Below are 17,779 nucleotides of genomic sequence, written 5' to 3'. Positions count from 1 at the left end.
ACCACGAGCTGGGGAAAACCAGGAAGTATCTGAGATGCATCGCTGGGGAGGAAGCCAGGCCAGCAGTTAGAAAAGTAGATTAGGGGTGACCCCAGTAACTGTCACAGCCAAATAAAAAATTATAATCTGAGTCTCATTTATCTGTAAACTAGACAGGAATAAGCTTAAATGGGTTCTACTACATTATAGCTATAGCTATAGGAATGTAAGCCCACTTGTTAAATGTACCCTTAAAATGCAATTAGTTTAAATAAAGCAGAGGTACATTTATAATCTGTATAATATATATCTATGAGGATTATAAGTATATTAACTTGATTGGAATGAGGGACATATTTTAAACAAGCTTTAAGACTGCTTCCTTTGATGAGTTATTTCTATTTCCTACTGGAAGATTAATCATAACTACGGAATAAAAAAGAATAGAGGGAAGCTGAATTAAATGTATTTTTCCCATAAAGGCATAAACTAATTTTTTATTTAAAAGTTTTTTTCCATACAGTTTTGAGAAAAATAAGACCTTACTTCAAGGAAATGTACCTCTCAAAATAATGCAAAACAGGAACATAGCAAAGTTACTCTGATTCTTTCACAGTTGGGAATTTGTGTTTAGAAGAAAAAAATCGTGTTTGTTTTTTTTTTAATTTTCAGGGTGTTTATACATACATACATATATTTATATATATAATTCATATACCTATATATTCAAAGCTATTATATCAATGTTTCAGTCTGTTCACCCAGGAGGCCTTATAGCTTATTTCTTGTTTTGAATTTGTGCCTTCAGGATTTTGTTAAGCAGCTACAGTGCAAGCAGGCCTCTGTGAGCACCATCGTGGAAAAGGTGAACATGCTAACAAAGAACCAGGAGTCCCCTGAGCTCAAGGAAATAAGCCACCTGAAGGACCAGTGGCAAGACCTTTGCCTCCAGTCTGACAAGCTGTGTGCACAGAGAGAACAGGACCTCCAGAGAACCAGCAGCTACCACGACCACATGAGTATCGTCGAAGCCTTTCTTGAAAAGTTTACTACAGAATGGGACAACCTGGCCAGGTAGCAGAAATCGCCCAGTGGTTCGCTATGATGCTAAGTCAGAAGTTGACAGAATATCTATCACTAACATCCTAATGTTGTACAGGTGTAGACTAGAGGGCTTCCCAGTTTAATTTAGCACCAATTACCAACAGGCAACGAAAGAGACACGTTCGTCTGTGGTCTCCAGCACTATCCCCATGATAGCTACTCTGAATGTTTTCACCTTGATTAACTGCCAGTCATTGCTTGTCATCCATGACTCTGCAAAGTGGATCTATCTTAAACCTCCATGTTCTAAAAGTTTCCCTGCACGTCTGGGAAGTTAATATACTCTATGTACTTGAGTCAAGTTTGGTCACTGTATAAGATGCTTTTGTTGTTGTTATTGTTGTTTTGTCCAAGTATTGTTTAGCCTCAGAGTTTGAGGAGGGATATAGTCCATTGTAGAGGGAAAGATGTGGTGACAGGCGTCCACACAGTGGCAGGGGTATGTATCTGGCCTATCGCCACATCTTGGAACAGGAAGCAGAGAGCAAGCAGGAAGCAAACTGTGTTATTAAAACTCAAGACTCATTCTGGTGACCTGCTTTCTGTAGCAAAGCTCTATTTCTTAAGGCTTCTGCTGTTCTCCAAAGAGCACCACCAGCTGCACACTCAGTGTTTGAACACATGAACCTCTGGGGAACACTGCAGTTTCAAACACAACCGTCCTATTGTAGAACATAATCTTGAGATGCGGTTAAATTATGCCCTTGGAGATGTTTGCTCCTTGAATCTCTTGTAGCTTTTATTCTTTGAAAAGTAAGTACCTTTCTTACATATACACACTAGTATATTATATAAAAAATCGTCCCATGCTTGTGAACACTATAATTTTTTTTAAAAATGAACTTTTCTACATTACCTGTTAGATTTTTGCAATACAAACTGCCACAATTATTCCAGAATAGATAGAGCATGGTGACACTTTAGTGTTTGTTTATTCTGCCAGACAATTTTCTCTCTTCTTTTAACTCTTTGTAAATGCTCAATACTTTACTGTTTTTTTTAAATAAATGCAGTCAATATCAGCTATACTTCCCCATATATATCTAGCTTACAGGAATCCTATATGTATCTTAAACCTATTGTATCCAAGACCAAACTCAATCACACATCAACAAGCCTGATTTCTTATACTTCAGAACTGATCACCAAGAAATTCAAGACAGATTATAATGTCCAGCTTTTCACCTGGGCTTTGTAATGAAAAGAGAGATGATTTATAAATCACACACTTATTTTTAAATGTTCTCGTATCTAAGTACAGAGATAAATAAAACTAACCAGGTACACATAGGCAACCCACGAGCCATTGGTTATACCTTCTAGATTGTACCATCATGCACTCTAATCATTTATTGTCTCTTGATCCAATAAGAAAGACTGTGAGTAGAGTATTGATTGAATTAAACACTATTGCTTATGATATGTTTCCTTGCATGTAAAACAACACATATCATGTTACTAGGCAGATCATAAAGATACAGAGAAAGCTAACAGCACATGGAGATATTACTGGAGAGTAGTATTGTCCAGTTAAAAGAGAGTTGAGAAGCACGTAGACAAAATGATCTGACTCAGGGGCTAGATGGGTCTTGAATTCCTAATGCCAACGGCTTCATCAATTAACCATACATTGAGGTAGTCATGGTGAGTCTGAGCTCTGAACGTCCCCTCCGTGAAATGTTATTTAGGAGGATAGGGAACTGACGTGCTCTTGGGTCGTCTGTGTATTTACAGATCTAATGCGGAAAGCACAGCTGTCCACTTGGAGGCTTTGAAGAAGCTAGCCTTGGCCTTACAGGAGCAAAAGCATGCCATCGACGACCTGAAAGACTGCAAACAGAAACTGACAGAGCAGCTGAGTCTCGATGACAGAGAGCTGGTGAGAGAACAGACCAGTCACTTCGAGCGACGGTGGTTTCAGCTCGAGGACCTCGTCAAGAGGAAAATCCAGCTGTCGGTCACCAACTTGGAGGAATTAAATGTGGTCCAAGCCAGATTCCAGGAGCTGACGGAGTGGGCTGAAGAGCAGCAGCCTGCCATTGTGGAGGCCCTGAAGCAGAGCCCACCTCCTGACATGGCTCAGCACCTCCTCACGGACCACCTGGCCATCTGCAGTGAGCTGGAAGCCAAACAGGCGCTCCTCAAGTCCCTGACGAAGGATGCAGATCGCGTGATGGCTGACCTAGGCCTCAACGAACGGAGGGTGATCCAGAAGGCGCTCTCAGAGGCTCAGAAGCATGTGAGTTGTCTCAGTGACTTAGTGGGCCAGCGAAGGAAGTACTTGAACAAGGCTCTGTCTGAGAAAACCCAGTTTCTCATGGCAGTCTTTCAGGCCACCAGCCAAATCCAGCAACACGAGCGAAAGATCATGTTCCGGGAATATATCTGCCTACTTCCGGATGACGTGAGCAAGCAGGTCAAAACGTGTAAGACTGCCCAGGCCAGCCTCAAGACCTACCAAAATGAAGTCACTGGACTTTGGGCACAGGGTCGGGAATTAATGAAAGGAATAACAGAGCAAGAACGGGATGAGGTACTGGGGAAGCTTCAGGAGTTGCAGACCGTCTATGACACGGTTTTGCAAAAATGCAGTCACAGGTTGCAATCGCTAGAGAAGAGTCTGGTTTCTAGAAAGCATTTTAAGGAAGATTTTGATAAAGCCTGCCACTGGCTTAAACAAGCAGACATTGTCACATTTCCTGAGATCAATCTCATGAGCGAGAAGATTGACCTCCAAGCTCAACTGGACAAATACCAAAGCATTCTGGAACAATCTCCTGAGTATGAAAACCTTCTACTCACACTGCAAACCACTGGGCAGGCCATGCTGCCATCACTCAATGAAGTTGATCACTCCTACCTCAGTGAAAAACTCAACGCTCTGCCCCAGCAATTCAATGTCATCGTCGCCTTGGCTAAGGATAAATTCTATAAAATCCAGGAAGCAATTTTGGCCCGGAAGGAATATGCTTCTTTGATCGAGTTGACAACCCAGTCTCTGGGTGACCTGGAGGACCAGTTTCTAAAGATGAGGAAAATGCCTTCAGACCTGATTGTCGAGGAGAGTTTGTCTCTTCAAGAGAGCTGCAGAGCCCTTCTGGGTGAGGTGGTGGCCCTTGGGGAAGCTGTAAATGAACTGAACCAGAAAAAAGAGAGTTTTCGCAGCACAGGTCAGCCTTGGCAGCCAGAGAAGATGCTACAGCTGGCCACCCTGTATCACAGGCTGAAGCGGCAGGTAGAGCAAAGGATCAGTTTGTTGGAAGACACCACCGGCGCTTACAAAGAGCATGCGCGGATGTGCAGGCAGCTCGAGAGTCAGCTCGAAGTGGTGAAGAGAGAGCAGGCCAAAGTGAACGAGGAAACGCTGCCTGCCGAGGAGAAGCTCAAGGTGTACCACTCACTGGCAGGCAGCCTGCAGGACTCGGGGATTCTGCTCAAACGCGTGGCCGCACACCTGGAAGACCTTTCTCCACACCTCGATCCCACGGCTTATGAGAAAGCCAAGGGTCAGGTCCAGTCCTGGCAGGAGGAGCTAAAACAGATGACGTCTGACGTCGGGGAGATGGTGACAGAGTGCGAGAGCAGGATGGTACAGAGCATAGACTTCCAGACTGAGATGAGCCGTTCCCTGGACTGGCTCCGGAGGGTAAAGGCAGAGCTCAGTGGGCCTGTGTGCCTTGACCTCAGCCTCCAGGACATCCAGGAGGAGATCAGAAAGATCCAGATCCACCAGGAGGAGGTCTTGTCCAGCCTGAGGATAATGAGTGCTTTGAGTCACAAGGAGCAAGAGAAGTTCACCAAAGCCAAGGAGCTGATTTCTGCAGACCTGGAACACACGCTGGCTGAGCTCCAGGAGCTAGACGGAGACGTGCAGGAAGCGCTGCGCACCCGGCAGGTCTGTAGGGGGCGCTTTATCTTTTCCAGGCTGCTTATCTGTAAACACGGGAAAAATCTGGTTCGGGTTGGTTCTCTGTTTAAAATCCCAGCTATATTTTACTTAAGTGGGTGGGCCATGCATATTAATCCAGCATTTTTGATATGGAGCCAGTAAGATTAGGAGTTCAAGATCATCCTCAGCTACAAAACACTGTGAGGCAGTCTTGGACTACAATAGCTACACACACACACACACACACACACACAAACAAATCGTAAAAACCCCAAACACTTTTTTTGATGGTTTATCAAATTGTTCTCAATGACTTTAAAGACCATTTTTATGGTTTATATATGTGTTCATTGTCATGCGTCCTGTACTGATTTTTTGCTTAGATTGGTATATCATGCCATTTTCCCACCTTTAGAGGAGATAATAAATAATTTTGATAATATAGCTTACAAGAGATTCAAAAAACCTCACAGAGATCCTCCTCCTTCTCTTCCTCCTCCTCCTCTTCCTCCTCCTCTTGCCGCTGCCACCGCAGCTGCCTTACTTAACTTTATTGACATATATTCACTATAAATGGTCTTGGATTTCATAAAGATATTTCCCCTCCCCCCTTTTTAAAGATTTATTTATTTTATATATGTGAGTACACTGTCACTGTCTTCAGCCACACCAGAAGAGGGCATATGATCTCATTACGGATGGTTGTAAACCACCATGTGGTTGCTGGGAATTGAACTCAGGACCTCTGGAAGAGCTGTCAGTGCTCTTAACCGCTGAGCCATCTCTCCAGCCCCATTTTCATGTCACATACATGCATGCAGATGTGTGTTCGCACCTACATAAGGTCTAGGGTCCATAAACACAGTAACCACTCTTCTACAAATAGCATCATCTTGTTCTTTATAGCTGACAACTAAAGTATTATGAATAGTGCTGTAGTAAAAATAGACGTCCACGTGACTCTGTGACATACTGACCTAGAGAACCCTTGGAGGAACTACCCAGGAGTGGCATGGCTGCCTTAAACAGTAGATCTGTTTACAGTTTTCAGAAGAATCTCCAAACTAATATGATCAGCACATTTTTTTTTTTTTAAAAAAAGATTTGAAGCACACACAGACCTTTAACCTTTTCATGCTACTCCTTTAACAATAAAGTTTGACGATGACGATGTTGTACTTGGTGTTACAGGGGATATAGGACGATATCAAGCATGGAAGGCTATGTAGGCTACATGCACATAACTGCAGTGCTTTACACATCTTCCTTGAGCATCTTAAATTAGCGGAGGTCCTGGGCATAATTCCCACAAAGAGGCATTATGAATATACTTGTAGAATATGTGACCAGTGGATACTTAGTGCCCTTTCCATACGACATGACATCTGGCGCTTCAAAAATAACATTGGCTGAAGAGGCTCCAAAGGCAGTGAAGCCAGGTGAAGGACACAGCCAAGGCACGTTCTCTTGGAGGCTGTCCTGTTGCCCTGTTTCTTACCCCCCTTCTTCAGGTAGGGGTGCCTCCTTTTCCTGGTATCAAGTAGAATACAACAGGTGCATCTACCTGTGGCTCCTGAGACCTGGGAACCACAAACAGCGGTGGGAATAGGTGGAGACCTTCCCAGATTGCCCACCTACTGCGGCTTGATCACTCTTCGAATTCTCCATAAGATAGAAGAGACAGTGGCCACCAAAGAGTTAATCCCTTGAATCCCCTGGTCTTAAAGCTAGCAGTGCAGTTCAGTTGCTTTCCCACCATGCACATGGTGCTGAGATTTAATTCCCAATGTTCCTTCAATGGAGCATGATGATATATGGCAGTATACCTAGAACTTGAGAACCAGAGGCAGGAAGATCACCAATGAAATGTCTACCTAGAGTTCAAAGCCATCCTAGGCTATATGAAACCTTGTCACAAAAGATAGCAATAATCCTGGCCTGGAGAGATGGCTCATGGTTAAGAATATTTGCTCTTCTGATGGAGGACCTGAATTTTGCCATCTTGAGCTGGTTCATAATCACCAGTAACTCCAGTTCCAGGTGATCTGGTACCTTTGTTATCCTCTTTGGGCACCAGGCATCTAGAATCTCCCCATCTGTGTACTTCCTACACAGATTAATTCTAGTACTTAAATAGCAAAACTTTTAATGTTTAGGGTTATAAGAAACACATAAAATGCTTGATTTTTCAAAGCGTGCTTAGCAAAGTTCTTCATGCCAAATCAAAACCATCATAAAACTTTTAAAATGATATAGCCCCAGCTGTAGATACAGAGACAGGCCCTGAGTGCAGGGCAAAGACTGGTCTTTCCATTTTATAAATCATCTGTCACAGCGATTCCTAACCTTCCTAATGCTCTAACCCTTTAATACAGTTCCACACGTTGTGGAGACCCCCTCCCCAACCATAAAATTATTTTGTTGCTAGTTCTTAATTATAATTTTGCTTCTGTTATGAATCACAATGTAAATATCTGATATGCAGGATGTCTGATATGCGACTCTCACCCGAAGGGGTTGAGTCTCACAGGATGAGAACTACTGACCTATCACATGGATTATTTGTTTTGAGTTGGTGATGATTCTTGAACACAATTTTAAATTGATTAGGCCCCCTCTCTGACTGTCTCCATCCAGATGTTTGTAGGTCCCAATGTCTCTGGAAGCATCTCTAAGCCACATGATCTCCCTTTGCCTGCCTGCCTGCCTGCCCATTCTCTCCTTCCTCACGGCCAACCCCAACTACGTCCTCCATCTTTACTGTCCGTGTGGCTCCACTTGTCTATTCATTGATGGCTACTTAGAGTGTTTCCCTTCCTTCTGGATTTATAGCAGCAAGCCCTGTGGATTTGCACTCCGTCTATTTGAGTTTCTGCTCAGGATTCAAGGGCAATCTGTTTATTTCCAGAAGCTGGCAGAAGCTAGTCTGGAAGTTGAATGTTGTCATTCTTTCAACCCACTGAGGCATAACTACTTTGCCAACCATCCATCCAGGAACACACAACTAAGTTTTGTATTTTGCTTTTAGAAGGAAGAAAAAAAACATAGTTTCAAGACCATTCAAGATGCTAACATAAATGTATAATTTCTCTTACTTATTTGGTATGTATTTTAACTGCAGCGTTAGAGCTATGGTAAAATTTTAAAAAGGAGGAATAAAGCATTCAAACTCACTATGAAAACAATGTCTCCCAACTTACCTGTTAATGTCTCATGGCATTTATAGAGCTGAGAGCTAGGAAAGAGTTGGAAATATAAAAAGACCTCTTACAAATGTACTGTGTTGATCACATTACAATGACTGTCTTTCAGGCAACCTTGACCGAAATATACAGTCAGTGTCAAAGGTTTTATCAAGTGCTCCAAGCAGCTAATGATTGGCTGGAGGATGCCCAGGAAATGCTACAGCTGGCAGGCAACGGCCTGGATGTCGAGAGTGCGGAGGAAAACCTCAAAAGTCACATGGAGTTTTTCAAAACAGAGGGTCAGTTCCACAGCAATGTGGAGGAGCTCCGAGGTCTTGTGGCTAGGCTGGACCCACTCATCAAACCAACAGGGAAGGAAGAGCTGGCACAGAAGATGGCTTCTCTGGAAAAGAAGAGTCAGAAGGTTATCCAGAGCTCCCACACCCAGCGGGACCTCCTGCAGAGGTATTTGGACCAGTTCCTACAAAACAGCAGCATGCTAATATAATATAATACAATACAATATAATATAATATATAGTGACATGCATTGGCATGTAGATTCGTGTTTCTCTCTTATCATCAGGCATGGGGGCAGCAGAACTCTGTGTAGAAATAACTGGGTTTGCATTGCTTACTATTTCTGTTGGACTCTTTCAAGATGTGCGGTTCAGTGGCAAGAGTATCAGAAAGCCAGGGAAGGGGTGATCGAGTTGATGAATGATGCGGAGAAGAAGCTGGCGGGGTTTGCAGTGTTAAAGACATCTTCCAGCCACGAAGCCGAAGAAAAGCTGTCAAAGCACAAGGTCAGTTTTTTTGTTGACGTTATGTTAGTGTCTTTCCGTGTTAACAGCAACAGTCCTTGTGAGACAGAGTTGTTTTCGGAATTGCGTCTTTAAGTCTCTATTTCCGTCTTGCTTGCTTTGGCGTGATGAAGGCGCAATAAACACATTTCACAGCTGAAGATGCTCACAGATGAAATGCATAACTAAAGCCCCAAAGATAAATCCAAACTCTCTGCTTCTGGTAAGATAGGGCTGCTTAAACGTGGCAGTAAAGGGCTGGGGAGATGACTCGGTGGGTGAAAGTATTTGCTATATTAGCCTGATTCCCGACCACCGGAGTCACACCCCCTACATCCACAGAAGAAGCAAGGTGTTCAGGCACAGGTTAGCAAGCTTACCACCCCCAAAGAGAGAAGGGAGATGCTCCTGGAAGCCCCAGGAATCAGTGTGTCAGCAGAAAACCAGAGAGACATCCTCTGCAAAACAAGGGAGAAAGTAGTGACTAGTAAAAACTCATCTTTAACTCCTGCCCATGTCCTGCCACCCCCCAGAATAAACAAATAAATAAACCTCTTAAAAGGCAGCTCATACTGTCTCTTGATAAATTGGGCTAAAATAAAATCCAGAAATTAATTCCTGAATGCCCCTCAACTAGCAGAGCAACATAAAGAAGACTATAACATTCTAAAATACCAAAGTAAATTTTTGTTGATTTTTCAGAAATAAAAAAATTTCATCTCAAGTAGAAAATAATGTCTATCATAAAATATTAATTTTCACCTTTCAAAATAAATCTAAACCCCACTCTGATAAGTATAACTTTAGAGTTATTAGAGGAAACAAAATGTATTCATAATTATTAATTTACTTTTGGTTTGTTTTTTAAAGATTTATTTATTTTATGTATATGAGTATACCATTACTCTCTTCAGACACACCAGAAGAGGGCATCGAATCCCCACTACAGATGGTTGGGAGCCACCACGTGGTTGCTGGGAATTGAACTCAGGACCTCTGGAAGAGCAGGTGGTGCTCTTAACTGCTGAGCCATCTCTCCAGCCCTACTTTTAGTTTTTTTAAGGGCAGGCTTTCAGGTAACCCAGGCTGGCTTTGAACTCTCCATGTAGCTGAGGATACCTCTACCCCCTGAATCTTTCGCTCTGTCTTCCCAGCTCTAGGCTTATAGACATGTACCACCACGGCTGCTGGAGGAACCTAAATTTATAGAGAAATAGTTCTTTTGTACAATAGGGCTTTAGCTAAGTCCTCAGAACTTCAGAGGAAAACAAATCAATGTTTCTCTAACCCCTCTACCCACCCTCGACCCTGCACTAGGCTTTAGTGTCTGTAGTTGACTCTTTCCATGAGAAAATTGTGGCTCTGGAGGAAAAAGCATCACAACTAGAGCAGACCGGAAACGATGCGAGCAAAGCGACCCTAAGCAGGTCGATGACCACTGTCTGGCAGCGCTGGACGCGTCTCCGTGCTGTGGCCCAGGACCAGCAGAAGATTCTGGAAGACGCAGTAGATGAGTGGAAGCGCTTGAGCGCTAAGGTAACTTTCACTACAGATTGGCTTAAGTTGTGTTTTGTTTCATTCTCCCCTCTTCCCCAGAGATTAGTGCATATTTGGAAAACGGGTGTTTGGCTTTGCATTCGTTAGGTTTCTGTGACTGTGATAAAAGACCAGGATAGAGGCAACTTATAGAAGATAGAGTATATTTTGGCTTACAGTTTTGGAGCATTAGGTTCCCTCAATGGCAGGCAGCGGGCAGCAGGCACTGGGCGTGGCAGTCAAAGCAGTAAGCTAACAGCTCACATCTTGAACCTCATGCACAAAGCAGCAAGCATAAACCAGGAGTAGGAGAAGACTTCAGCTCTTAAAGCCCTGCCACAGTGACATACTTCCTCCTGTAAGCCCACACCTCTTAAATCCCCTCAACCAAAGCCACCACCTGGGGATCAAGTTTTCAAATACTCTAGACTGAGGCAGAGGGATGAGGCATTTCTCATGCTGACAGCCAGCTGCTGCTCTTTTAAAAGTTAGACTTGTAAAACTTTCATTCTTCTTTCAATTTCATGAAAACTAAGAAACAGAATGTTTTGTGCCCTGTACAGTTTAGTTCCAAGTTAGGATCAACTAGCACAGGGAGGGTAGTGCGCATGTGACATAGTAGAAAAACCCAGTACAGGGGACAGAAGACTGCATACAAGGGTCAGGAGGAAGAAAGCCATGGAGATCGGAAAGGTGGGAATAACCGGTTCAACCAAAACCACATATGTATGAAAATCTTATAGGGGAATCGGTTCTTTTGTATGCTAATTTTAAAATAACTAAGCACCAGCTAAATTCTTGAGCAACCTAAAGGGGCTTGTGATAGGGGGCTGACGACCCAGTTTGATCCTCAGAACCCACGGTAAAGGGAGAGAACAGACTCCTGAAGGTTGTCCCATGATATCTACACGTGTGTTACATGTATAGCTGTGTTCTCATTCTTGTGCCTGCCTCTCAAGTGTGTGCATGCACACATGCCCACATGAATAAATAACAAATAATAAATATTCCAAAATAAATATATACATAAATTTTTAAAATGAAAATTAAGCAAAGAAATATCTAAAGGAAGGCAGGCTAGGGCAAGCCTTATCTGTTTTTAACCTATTTTGGAAAAAGTGCAAAATAATTTCTTTGTTGTAAAAATAAGAATTTAGTTCATACCTCAAATCTATGCATAATTTCTTCCACTCATTAGGTGTTTTAGCCATGTCTTCTTTGTCTCTCTCTCTCACACACACACACATACACACACATACACTCTCTCTCTCTCTCTCTCATACACACACACACACACACACACACATACACTCAAGCCAACTTTAAAAGTGAATGTTTTGTATGTTCAGTTTGTTTAAAGTTTCTCTGCCACTATGCCTGTAGTCTATGCCTGCCTTGATAAGATTTGGGGATTAATAATTTAAACAAAGGGTGGGGAAGGTAGTCTTTTATGTTAACAACAGCATCTCGGTTTTGATTTCTGACATTTGTAGTTTATGTCATCGTGGCTAATGATGTCACTAAGTGCGGCACTTGGCGGGCTTGCCACATTCTTTTCAGTTTAACTCTGGGCTTCATGTGGTGTGCGTTCATCCTCAGGTCAAAGAAACCACAGACGCGATCAGTCAGCTCCAAGGTAGACTACCTGGAAGCTCAACAGAGAAAGTGTCAAAGGCAGAGCTCATGGCCCTCCTGGAAAGTCATGACACGTATTTGATGGACCTGGAGCGGCAGCAGCTGGCCCTGGGTGTGCTACAGCAGCGAGCATTAAGCATGCTGCAAGACGGAGCCCTCCCTGGACCCGAGGAAGAGACGACCATGCTGCAGGAGATCGCTGCGCTGCAGGACCAGTGTCTCAAGTAATTCCATACCCGCTTGTTCACTGTTACAGTGGGCCTTAGCTCAGGGACACAGGAGGGGCTCAGGCGAGGGCGCTCCATCACGCAGCTGCAGAGCGTGCACATCTGGTCCTATCTCTTCTGGCACTGGGGGGTTTTTAGTAACCCTTCCATGATTCACTAGGCAAGTACATATTTGGTAACAGAAATATTATGCAATGAGGAGACCCAGGAGACAGGATGCCCACAGGTGGTAAAGCACCTGTTGCACAAGCGTGATCATTCAAGTTTGATCTTCAACGCTCATATTTAAAAAGGATGAGAAGCTGAATGTGATAGCATATAGGTAATGCCAGCAATAGGGATGCGGAGATCTCTGAAGACTGCTGGCCAGGCAGCTTAGCCTGTTCTGTAGATACTCTGCCTGAAAAACAAAACAAAACAAAACAGGATAGCTCCTATTGAATTGCACCCACATTTGACCTCTGGCTTCTATATGCACGCACGCACGCACGCACGCACGCGCATGCTCACACACACACACACACACACACACATATGCATCTGCACATCTGCACATGCATATATACTCATATCCCCTTCCATACACCAGAGGGGCAGGGGGACAGTGACAAGGTAAAGAAAATGTTCCTGCCCTTTAAAGTATTGATAGGTGACCAAAGGAAACTTTTCAGTAAAGTATTGCAAAGATGGCGAGAATTGGTCACTCTTCTTGTCATTCTGACCAAGGCATCTTAAGGAAAGGGAATGTTTGTTTTGCTTCACGGTCTGAGGGTTGCAGGGAAGCATGGTGGGGTACCAGGCTATTGGGCTCACTGCATTCAAGTCAGGAAACAGCGCTTAATTGTGGCAATCAGTTTGCTTTCTCTTGTTCTCCCTTTTGCCTTTTCTTTCCTTCTTTCTTTATAACTCATCAATCATCTTGACACAGTCACTTGTTTCAATGAAATTTCTAGATCAGCCAGATTCAGTTCCCTCACCTTGAAAGTGATGGTTCCTCTCAGGCCTGATTGCCAGCTATGCTGCAAGTTTCCAATACCAAGGCTCAGTGGAGATGCTCCAAGCTAGACCTGCAATGATTGGGGAGGGGGACTGGTGTCAGAGATCCTTGTTTACCTTTTAATTCACTCTGGGACCCTGTGGGATGCCATCCACATTTAGGAGAGGACTTCCACGTTCAGTTAAGCATCTCTGAAAACACCCTTACAAACTTGCTCATAAGCATGTTTCCCACGTGACTATAAACCCGGTCAATAAAGATAAATCACCACTCACTCTAATTGACTCTAAGCAGAGACAACCAGTCTAGGAGGAATGGCAAAGAAGGTATCTCTTCTGCATCTGGAGACAAAGTGGGTTTTCATGACATTGTGGTAGAATGACATATAAAAAGTTTAGAAATTTCTTGGGTGCTGGGGGAGTGGACTCAATAGTTAAGAACGTCCAGGCACAGTGACACACACTTCTCATCCTAACACCCATAAGGCTGAGGCAGGAGAATCAAGAGTCTGAAGCCAGCCTGGCTATGTAGTATGTCCCTAGGTTAGAGAAAGACCTCCAGCAACTGAGCAGTATTTAAAAGGTTGGTTGAACTAAGAATGACACAGAAATCCAGGCAGTTAAGTTCCTTCATTGATAGAGAATCTACAAGAAAGTTCACCTTGATGATTGAGAACTGGCTTGATTCACTTCTTGGGCCACAGGGGAGCATGTCTTTAAACAATCTAATTCCTCTACTATATAACATTACCTTATACAAATCTATACTCACCCCTCTTAGTTAATAATGATGTTAGGGTAATCTGATATCGCATATCAAAAAGCCTTTTAATCCACTTATTCAGATCAGTCATGACACTGACATTAATCATGGTGACATGTCCAAAGCTCGATTCTTTCACTAAAGGCTGGCTTCTTGCAGCCACACACATTCCAGTGACACGTTCCAGTGACACGTGGTGGTGGCACAGCAAACACTTAGCAGATTGCAAAGATCGGGGCAAGAATCTAGCAATCTAGGTTTTCTGCACAGGGAAATAACTAGCCACAAAGTGGCAGGGAGCAAAGACAACTCTCAAATTTCCAGGGCTAAATTATTCACCTCCCATGATGCAATTCTTCTGCTACACTTGGACTGAACCTTGGTGTCACTGCCAAGAGAACTGGAAGTAACTTCACCTGCCCAAAAAACATACTAGATTTCCCCGTTACTATGTCCTATGATAAAGCTGTGTCACGCCCGGGAGCGTTCCTTCTGTTTCATTTCTGCTTTCTCTCACTGGTATGTTTGAAGCATGCAGGAGAAAGTGAAGACTCATGGCAAACTGGTGAAGCACGAGCTCCAAGAACGGGAAGCAGTGGAGACTCGCATTAATTCTGTGAAGTCTTGGGTTCAAGAAACAAAGGACTACTTAGGGAATCCAACAATGGAGATCGACACACAACTAGAAGAACTGAAGGTACAGGAGTCTCCTCCCTCTCTCTCTGTCACAATATTGCCTTTGCTTTGGTTACTCTTGTGCACCCTTAATGAATTGTGAATTAGAATTTTTAGGCACGCATTAGATACACATGGTATATGCAAAGTGTATACAAGGTATAATGTATATTATTCCTCTAAAGGATCATCTGCCTGATGAAAGGGGACATACTGAAGTTCATTTCCCTTGCAAGATTTTTCTGTAATTTTACCTTTAATCGTAACTGATGGAAAATCAATAGCTTTATCTCTAGATCTATATAAAAAAAAGTTCCTTATCAGGCACCTAGACTTTTTTTATCTTGCTTGCCTTCCTCAGAGCCTCCTAGCTGAAGCCATCAGCCACCGAGAGACCATTGAGAAAATCGCAGAAGAACAGAAGAATAAGTACTTGGGTCTCTACACAATCTTACCATCTGAAATCTCCCTTCAGCTAGCTGAAGTTGCATTAGACCTGAAGATCCATGATCAGGTAAACTTAGAAAGAGAGGGGGGAGGAGAGGGAGGGAGGGAGAGAGAGAGGATATGAATGAATATGAATCAAGAACAGAAAGGCTGCAAAGAGTTTGTGTGTCACAGACAGGATCAGCGAGTGAGCAGACAACCAGGATCACTGTCTACAGGGGAACGCTAACCGACATTTGTAAATATTTAATGAATGACTCAGAGAACAGACATTGATTCTTTTCTTGCTGGAACACCAGAAGGAACACAGTCAATGCGCGGAGCTACTGACAGTAAATCAGCCTCAAAGCTTTATACCTGTGTCCTCTAAAACTCTTTATCTATTTATTCCTCTGCACATGTGTGTATGAGCACGTGCGCGCACACACGCGCATATGTGTGCCTGTGCACACATGGAGGTGGACTGCGCCTTTATCATTCCCCATCTGTCCTTTTGAGGCAGGGTCTCTTCCTGAATGCAGGGATCTTGCTGTCTCCTTCAGGGTGGAAATCAGCAGTCTCAGCAATCCTCCTGTCCCTGTACCCCACGAAATGGGTTACAGACATGTGCAGAACACCCAGCTCACTACCTGGATTCCGAGATCCAAACTCTGGTCCTCACAGCTTTTCAAGGACTTTTGAACCCTGACTCTGCAACCCCTCCACCCACTTTCATGAAGCCCCTCGGTGTCAGCGCAGTGCTGGCCCCCTACTAAGTGACTAGTCAGCGTCTTTGGAGAGTTTTAATATCTCTCATCAGATTTCAACTCTCATTTTCCCTTGATCATTTAGATCCAAGAGAAGGTACAAGAAATTGAGCGGGGCAAGGTCATGAGCCAGGAGTTTGGCCTCCAGATTCAGAAGGTTGCCAAAGATCTCACAACTATCCTAACAAAGCTGAAAGCCAAAACGGACGATCTAGTTCAAGCTAAGGCTGAGCACAAGGTAAGGATGAGGGAGGCATGGAAAGCAAGGGGCGCCTCTGGCTGCAGGATAGACGGCTGCTGTATCCACGTTATCTGCTTACGTAGGGTTCTGAGCAGCCCCCTAAAACCAGGATAACAACACCAGTCCATTCATGCAATGTCTTATTGTAATAGAAATATATTAATAGATACACGTGTATGAGCAGTAGTGATTCAGGATTATCTAGAAGTACCAATCTATACATTTCAAGGGTTGCGGAACCTGTTTGCTTGCACCCTGTCTGTGAGCTAAACGGCTCATATGCATTGGGTAGGGCAGAAGGAAAAACCAGTCCTTTCATGGGGAAACGGATAGGAGGCTCAACACACCCCTCCTGCTGCTCTCTGACCCAAGAAATGGAACGGGCTAAAGCTGGGGGGTTACATGGTTGTTTACCATCTTTACCTTTAATGTAAACCATCTAAAGTATAATCCTTCTGATCTTCGATAACCCTGGGAAAGCATCGTCTGTAATCTTTTCTTATTTTGTGCCGATGACTGTACAGGTGCTGGGGGAGGAGTTAGACGGCTGCAATTCCAAGTTAATGGAGTTGGATGCTGCTGTACAGACATTCTCGGAACAGCACGGTCAGCTGGGCAAGCCGCTGGCCAAGAAGATAGGCAAGCTGACTGAGCTCCACCAGCAAACCATCAGGCAGGCTGAGAACCGGCTGTCCAAACTCAACCAGGTAGGTAGGTGTGTGCCCCAGGCACAGACCCGGAACGCTTTAAGGCGGTCATTGTAACCATTTCTCTTTAAATAAACAAGAAGATGGGGCTAACAATGGCGGATGAAGTTTTGCTCTAGCTTATTGTTTTACAGTGTTTCTGTGATTTACCTATAAACCTGTATCTGTTTCATAACAAACCATATTATACCTTGACAGAGTTTCAGATGAATAGGCTTGGCTGTATAAACTTAGTAAACTGGAGATGTGATTGTAAAAAACAAAACAAAACAAAGCAAAGCCAATACCCATCCATAAATGAGTTTTAGAAAATCAATTTAAGACAGATTCAAATATTTTTCCAACATATTTTTATTACTTCTAAATTTCACATCCTGTAACCCATCATGTTAACCTTCTGGTCTGCTCCCCATCCTTTTAACCCCCCCCCCCCAAAAAAGAAGAAAAATAAGAACAAAACAAACAAGTCCAAATTGTGTTGCCTGTATGGAGCAAGGTCAAACTCTCAGTGGCCAAGCCCCTTAGAGAAAACTGAGTCCTCCCTCCCCCACTATAAATCATCAACTGTGGAGAACAACATAGCCATCCTACTACAGTTTTAGAGTTCTCTTCCTCCTGTCTAGGCTGTTAGTTTTTGGGGGGGAGAGGGTAATGTTGGGGGTTAGTGGTTACATGCCTACCCATATACATCATCTCAATTTTTGATTATAGATTGGCCTTTACAGCTCTACCAAGCATTAATTTTGCAATCAGGTTAAAGTTGAAATGAGTACTTCAGCATTTCCTTTCCTTTTTTTTTTTTTTTTCATATAGCCTAAGCAGGCCTCACACTCACTCGGTATAGCCG

General features: G+C 43.5%; 1 protein-coding gene across 1 annotated transcript in view; it reads left to right on the top strand.

The window, feature by feature from the left end:
* Positions 1 to 17,779, top strand: part of Syne1 (spectrin repeat containing nuclear envelope protein 1) — a 505,489-nt gene that overhangs the window by 304,338 nt on the left and 183,372 nt on the right. The window contains 10 exon segments of the mRNA XM_052169815.1: positions 788 to 1,053; positions 2,818 to 4,978; positions 8,285 to 8,622; positions 8,818 to 8,962; positions 10,277 to 10,495; positions 12,095 to 12,354; positions 14,648 to 14,813; positions 15,153 to 15,305; positions 16,070 to 16,222; positions 16,750 to 16,932. Coding sequence (XP_052025775.1) covers positions 788 to 1,053; positions 2,818 to 4,978; positions 8,285 to 8,622; positions 8,818 to 8,962; positions 10,277 to 10,495; positions 12,095 to 12,354; positions 14,648 to 14,813; positions 15,153 to 15,305; positions 16,070 to 16,222; positions 16,750 to 16,932 — 4,044 coding nt within the window.

The sequence above is a fragment of the Apodemus sylvaticus genome, chromosome 23 (assembly GCF_947179515.1).
Source record: "Apodemus sylvaticus chromosome 23, mApoSyl1.1, whole genome shotgun sequence".
Lineage (NCBI taxonomy): Eukaryota > Metazoa > Chordata > Mammalia > Rodentia > Muridae > Apodemus > Apodemus sylvaticus.
This window is presented reverse-complemented; position numbering and strand designations above follow the sequence as displayed.